This window comes from Gobio gobio (genome assembly GCF_949357685.1).
Source record: "Gobio gobio genome assembly, chromosome: 1".
Lineage (NCBI taxonomy): Eukaryota > Metazoa > Chordata > Actinopteri > Cypriniformes > Gobionidae > Gobio > Gobio gobio.
In genome coordinates, this window is record NC_137097.1 from 37,173,152 (window position 1) to 37,180,577 (window position 7,426).

General features: G+C 38.0%; 1 protein-coding gene across 1 annotated transcript; it reads right to left on the reverse strand.

Moving 5' to 3' along the window:
- LOC307124357 (C-signal-like) lies at positions 1–3,257 on the reverse strand (the record flags this gene model as incomplete). The annotated part of the gene is made up of 6 exons (XM_079813504.1): positions 1–114; positions 1,354–1,464; positions 2,438–2,599; positions 2,695–2,882; positions 2,988–3,042; positions 3,117–3,257. 6 exons carry the CDS (start codon positions 3,255–3,257, stop codon positions 1–3), a joined length of 771 nt encoding a protein of 256 aa, XP_079669630.1.
- Positions 3,258–7,426: the final 4,169 nt, after the last annotated feature.

The following is a 7,426-nucleotide window of genomic DNA, read 5'->3' on the forward strand; positions in this document are numbered from 1 at the left end:
TTACCAGGGCAGTGTTTCTCCAGTGTAGTCCATGAATCCACCGTGCTGCTTCTCAGTAAGGCTGCCAATAACACGCAGCATCCCCTCCACACTTTGTCTGGTGTCAATAGGGGCCTGGTGGAAAAACAAAGAATAACATGCAATTAAAATAGCGTAATGTTGTCAAACAGAGACCATCTGTGTGCTTTTGTCATTTGTAAGTGTCATGTTTGGTTTCTGAAATACTCCAGGGTCATTTTAATGATGAATAACTTTGAAGCATCATGTTGATTTTTTATTTCCTTATCAGAGCTGATTATGAACAAAACTTCAACTTAAAGGGTTAGTTCACCCAAAAATGACATTTCTGTCATTAATGACTCACCCTCATGTCGTTCCAAACCCGTAAGACTTTCGTTCATCTTCGGAACACAAATTAATATATTTTTGATGAAAAGTTTGCAATCATTGCAACTTTCAAGGTCCAGAAAGGTAGTAAAGACATCGTTAAAATAGTCCATGTGACTCCAGTGGTTCAACCTTAATTTTATGAAGCGATGAGAATGCTTTTTGTGCACAAAAAAAAGAAACTAAATAATGACTTTATTCAACTATTCTCGTCTGTTTCAGTCTCCTATGCTGTTGACGAAGTTAATACAGTGCAGTGCTTTCAAGCTCTACGGCGGCTGCCCCTGCGTCCGAATTACACACATGTACCGCGGTGCTCACGTGAACAGTGTCGGCCAATGGTGAGCCAGCGTTCTACCACAGAACTTGGAAGTGCTGTGCTGTATTTACTGCATCAACACATACGATGGTTGAAATGGTTGAATACAGTTTTTTTTTTTTTCCGCACAAAAAGTATTCTTGTCGCTTCATAAAATTAAGGTTCAAACCATTCTTGCCTAGTATAGAACCCACTTTCTCAGCAGATTCTTTGATACTGCATGGATTAGTTACATCTAATATATTGGCAGTAAAAAGTAGCAGTTGTAAAATAGTTGTTTCTAACCTGAAAAAACAACTATTGTAATGTATACGGTTGAACCACTGGAATCACATGGACTATTTTAACAATGTCACTACTACATTTCTGGGCCTTGAAAGTTACAATGACGTTGCTGCCTATGGAGGGGTCAGAGAGCTCTCGGATTTCATCAAAAATATCTTAGGGTAATTTGTGTTCTGAAGATGAACGAAGGTCTCACGGGTTTGGAACGACATGAGGGTGAGGAATTAATGACAGAATTTTCATTTTTGGATGAACTAATCCTTTAACACTTTAAAAGTACTTCTGAAAGACCCCAAAATGTATTGTATCTGTCTACAGTGTTCAAATTGACCCCAAACTGAAATGACGGAATCTAGGTTTACCTTATCTCCCCCCATGTCGGTCTTCACCCATCCTGGGTGAATGGAAATGCAGAGGATCTCATCTGCCTTTAAGTCCTTAGCAGTGTACACAGTCAACATATTTAGACCTGCCTGAAAGGAAAACAGATGCATGACAAAGTTTGTTCACACTGGAACCACTTCTAATTTGGTTTTCAGTTTTTAAATGAGTTGAGACAGTGTTTGTTAAGACCCTATGTTTAGACAGTATACTAGTCAAGGAATAAATGGATTTGCACACAGCTCATTTGCATAATAATTACTCATTATTTCACTACTATTACATGTGTAGTATCCTGAATGGACAACAAATAAAAACTATTTGAAATCCAATCTGACCATTCATACTGAAAAGCATTTCCAAATATCTGATTTTAATTGCGTTTCACGAGTTCACACTTACATCAAATTAAATAGAGTGAAGATTATGCGTGTTTGGCGTGCTGTCCGGGGGAGGGCTCCAGGCTCGGAATTTTGGCCCGAACCCAGAGTTAACAACTTTATTATATTATGGATTGGGTTGACGTTTAAAAAGAGTTATTAGAATCAAAGTGAGGAGATGGGGTGGTGGAAAGAAGGTAAATCTGCTGTATATATACACCTCTTATCGTTGATTAAATTGATTAGCTTGATGTGCTCCACTCGTGTTTAATTAGGTTTAATTATCTGAGCGTGCTCCTCCCGAAATTTGTTAATAAAACATCACTTAAAACCAAATTTTCTAGACTGGGTAAACCCAGCCTGATCTGCTGGCGATTTGATTTCTTCATGCAGTCTGGAAACATGTACATTCATTTCTACTGCTTCTGTTACACTTATGCGGGAACCAATCACAGACTGGCTTATCCACCTGGCGCGCTATTGGCAGGTTTAACACGATGACGGATAGAGAAGAGATGGGTCATTGCCCGTTGATCATGCCTCTTGTGGTCTGATTGGTTGAAGGACTATCCAATTGCATACAGAGAAAATACATAGCAGACCAATGTTCAATCTTAAATTGAGCTTGGTCTGGTGATAGCCAGACAACACATTTTCCTGTCTGTCTCAAAAAAGCCTTAAGTACCTTGCTGATGCTATATGGGAAAAATGGGAATGGCTCTGATAGTGATGGCATGATGCTCATAGATCCTGCATCTGAGGAGATGTTGATCACAGCTGCTTTATCCCATGACATCCCTGGTTTGCCACTGGCTTTAGCTGCTGCACGCAGATACGGAAGGTACTCCTGGTTCAAGACATTCACAACCAAGTGTTTTAGATATTGCAAGAAATCAAGTCTCGTTTTAGATTAGTCTTGTTCTCAAAAACACTTTCCATTACCCTAATGACAAATAATGGTCCTATCACATTGGTGTTGAACGTGTGGACCATGTCCTCAACAGTGGCGGTCAGCATGGATTTTGAAGGCAACACTGCAGCATTATTTATGATCAGGTTCAAACCATTCTTGTCCAGTAGAGAACCCACTTTCTCAGCAGATGCTTTGATACTGCATGGATCAGCAACGTCTAATATTGGCAGTAAAAAATAGCAGTTGTAAAATGGTTATTTCTAACCTGAAAAAACAACTATTGTAATATAAAATTTAGTCTAAAAGACAAATGCACATTTACCAAGCTTCACAAGTGTTACAACACCTGGATGATTTTTGGCCAGTTCTCTCAGTGCCTGAATCAGAAAGAAATGATTGATGAATACAGATTTCTTTAGCTGTCTTCTGTCCTAAGCTCTTGAATACTAACCTCAGAATTTGTCCCATCTGGGTCACGACATGCAGCGAAAATTTTAGAGCAACGGGCCTCCAGGAGTTGCTTGACCATTTCTAGACCCAAGCCTCGGTTTGCCCCGGTCACGAGCGCACTACACGCCTTTAGTGCCGCCATGTACAAAGATGATCAATCTGGTTTTATCACCCAACCTGCCTCTCTATCAGGCTTTTTATACGAGATGCAGAGTGGACGCCACACCCCATATTGCACTGGTCTTGTCATTTATTTTTAAAAGAGAGAACCATGCTGAATTAGGATGACATTTCAAAGTGACTCAGCATAAACCTATCGACACTAATAGATTTGAGTAATAAAACTGCTTGGATGCTTTCCAAAAAGCTGTGATATTTTATTATAATCATATACACTGTGTCAGGAGTGAGAGGTTAAAGATCTGAGCTTGAGAAAACAACAGTCCTAGAGAAAGAAATAAAATTGGAAGGTATGACCCATAAACTGATGAGCTGATTAGTAGCTCTATTATCGTCAGTGTGACCTTGAGCAAGGTATTTAACCAGGTTGTTCAAGAGAAACATTCCCTGTAGTAATTTAACCGTTCTGGATACTTATCTGTTAAATGAACAGCACTGAATAAACAGAACAAAGAATGTGCTGATAAAGATCAGAGAGCCTTAGAGGCCTTGGTACCTTCACAAAATCTGTGCTGTAGAAAGTTTTATTTCTTGAAGAAAAGTCAGTTCACTCAGCAGCCATCTTGGTAACCTGTGCATGTTATTAATTTTTATTTTATTGTTATTTTTTTACCTTTGATGCATGCAAACCTGCTGTAGGAGACCTCCGAAACAAAATGATGAAACTTTAAAATAGCATAATAGGGGCACTTTAAATCCTTTGTACAGTTTATCAGGTTGGCCTCCACTCCCAATTCTTAGACACCATCACTGGCTTGTTTTTATTTATAAGGCAGTGATAGGATTGTTGCCTTCTTATTTATCAGTTTTCTCTTTGGTAGAAAACAATAGATACAATCTCAAGTCACAAAATAGCATTATTTTTTACTATACCTGCTGTAAAATCTGAATTTGGTGAAATTGCCTTCCGTTACAATGCCCCTTCAACCTGGAATGCTTTGCAGAAACAGTTAAAGCTAGGCACTATTATCCAACTTAATGATTTTAAATTATATGTCACAGAAACCTTCAACTATAAGTGTGATTGTATATAGGCTGCTGTTCTGTTTTGTTTTCTGACTGTTCTGGTTATTATGTTATTGTGTCATATTTTGTTTGTTGTTGTATTTAACTTGTTAGTTGTTGTATGGTTTATGGGGTGCTGATACATTTTTAAGTGCTGCCTTGGCCAGGGATCATTTGAAGAAAAAGAGACTATAGTCTCAATATGATTTCCCCTGGTTAAATAAAGAAATAATAATAACTCTTCATCATGTTCCTCAAACCTTTCTTGAACAATGTGAGCAGTTTAACAAACTCAGGGTTACAGAAATAGATTTGAGTTGACAAAACCAACCAATATATTCAGGCTTTGTTGGTCCTAAAATAAACTAAGTGCCTATTAATGATTGATTAACTAACATGATACATGTGTAACTGATTAAGGGTATACATAAATGATATCTAAATCATTCAAAATTATTATTATTATAAATAAATAAACATTGTTAAAAGCCAGACGCTTTAGTCTTTAAAAAAACATTTGCTATGTAGTGACCTTTAATTTGGAGTAGAAACAGGGGGAGTGACTTTATTGTCAGAGGTGTGTCACTTTGCTCACAGCTGATTGGTCCAATTTCAGTTTGAGATCTCTTATCCAGAACCTAACCTGCTCTGGAGCAGGTTAGCCGTGAAGCGTAAGTTACTATGGAGATGAACACTGCTAAAAGCCAAGCCGCTTTAACATATCTGGCTAGCCAGCTAAACCGCCTTCATAGTATAGGCTCCTGGTGTCATCACTTCCCCAGGTAAACGCCACACACGTACACGGCCATCCACATGATGTAAAAGAAAACGGGACTCATCGGGCCAGACAACCCTGCTCCAAGGTCCAGTTCGCGTGCCCATTGTTCCTCCCATAACCGTCATTGAAATGTTGTGTGACTTGTACCACAGTAGACCGTCTGTTAGCTCAAACCAGACGGGATAGCCTTCCGTGCTCTTGTGCATTGATGAGCCTTGCATACCCAACACCCTGTTGCCGTTAGTTATTTGTCCCTTCTCGGACCACTGTTGGTAAATTCTCATCACTGCTGACCGGGAGCAACCCACAAGCCTTGCCATTTCAGAGATGCTCGGACCCAGTCGCCTTGCCATAACAGTTTGGCCCTTGTCAAAGTCGCTCAGATCTTTATTGCTGCCCATTTCTCCTGCATCCAACACGTTGATTACGAGGATAATTTTTTTATGAACACTGATTTAACTAGCACAGAAAGGAAAGGCCGAAAGAAGCCTGTAGACCGCTCGCTGAGTCCTGGGGCAAACTCCAACATGCAAAGAGGAAGGCAGGCAGAATGGATGGTCAAAGCCAGATTAGGATCAGAGTCAGATAAGGCACATGGGTGAGACACATGACTATGTGTGCGCCTCATCTCCAATTGAGATGAAACATCCTACAGGGAGGAGGTCCGATCACTCAGAGCATGGTGTGGTGACAGTACTCTTTACTATTATACAAAATAACTGGCACACTGCTCTTCATGCTCCCAAAGACATTTATTAACTTGCAACGTTTCGACCACAAGGTCTTTGTCAGGTAAACAAATATACAACTTATCAACATAATGAATGATCAGACTTGACCTGATTAATCAATGAATAACCTAATCTCCCAATATAGACCAATTAAAGGTGGAGGGGTGAATCATATATGAAATATTAAACAAATAATATTACAAAAAAGTTTATTTTTAAATGATAAACAAATAATTAAAAAACATATTAAATAATGAACAAATAATACAGAAACACTTACAATTTTTACATTTTAAATAATGAACAAATAATGCAAAACAAAATTATTAGCATTTTACAAAAAAGGTTTGAGATCAAAGTTAATGGCCTTTAAGTTAATAATTAACTATAGGGTTATACAGTATATAGAATTATAACCATAGGATGTTCAAAATGGCCTATAAATTTGTATAATTAGGTTCCACAGTGCTACCCATTGCCGTTACGTTAATCTATAAAACAAATTATAATTTTAATACATGAAAAAGTTATTTGTCAGTAATTCTGTAAGTTAATTTATACAATCAATACCAGGACACGTTTTTACAAAACAATCATGTAAAAATAAATCAATAGCCTGTATACCACCATCATGTGGAATGTTAGTGTATAATGATTTCACATCTAGTGTCAAGACATTATGAAGCAATTTAACTCCGAACTAGACAGAAGCGTCAAGACCCAAACCCTATGCTGCAGACACAACGAAAACTGGAGAGTACGTACAGCCAAGGGAATAAACCTAAAGTGGTGCACTCACCCTAACATGGGTGTCAGAATCCTGTCGCCAACCCTAAACATGACAGAACAAAGTGACAGGACCATGACAGTTATACTTGAATAGTTGCTGCACTACAGGTACTATTAATTATTAATTTCTCTCCCTGATTCCACTTTGTGTGTAATTGATAAGCAGTTATTGCAGCATATACAGTAAAAAGAGAGAGAGAGAGAGAGAGAGAGAGAGAGAGAGAGAGAGAGAGAGTTGCTTTATTGTTTTTTTTTATTATTATTAGCGTTTTGTTGTTATATGAATTATAGTTATATGAAATATAAAATAGTCATATGTCTGTCATGTGCTTCTGATTAGGTGTGGCCTTATATGGTTAATAGGGCAGTTTGGACCTGGACCAGCTTTTTGGTGACCTCTCATATTGTTCTTTTGTTTTACCAGGTCACCGTTTCTCCAGTGTAGTCCATGAATCCACCGTTCAGCTTCTCAGTAAGGCTGAAAATGACATGCAGCATCCCCTCCACACTGTCTTTTGGTTCAAGTGCTGCCTGGTGAAAATAATAATATATTTCTAACATCCATCTGTCCATTTTCCAAATTGCTTATCTATTAAATATATTCTTGGAATATACAGTAGTGCATGAAAACGTTTTATAAAAAAAAAAATATATATATATATATATATATATATATACATATACGTATACGTATATCTTTTTTTGAGCTTACACTAATTACCATAAGGAACATTATTTGCTACTCAAAACTATCCCAAAACAAGCCCAATCAAGTTTCAGGGCGGGGTTCCCCGGTAAATATCGCGTTCAGGGGTAAAATATGTGTTT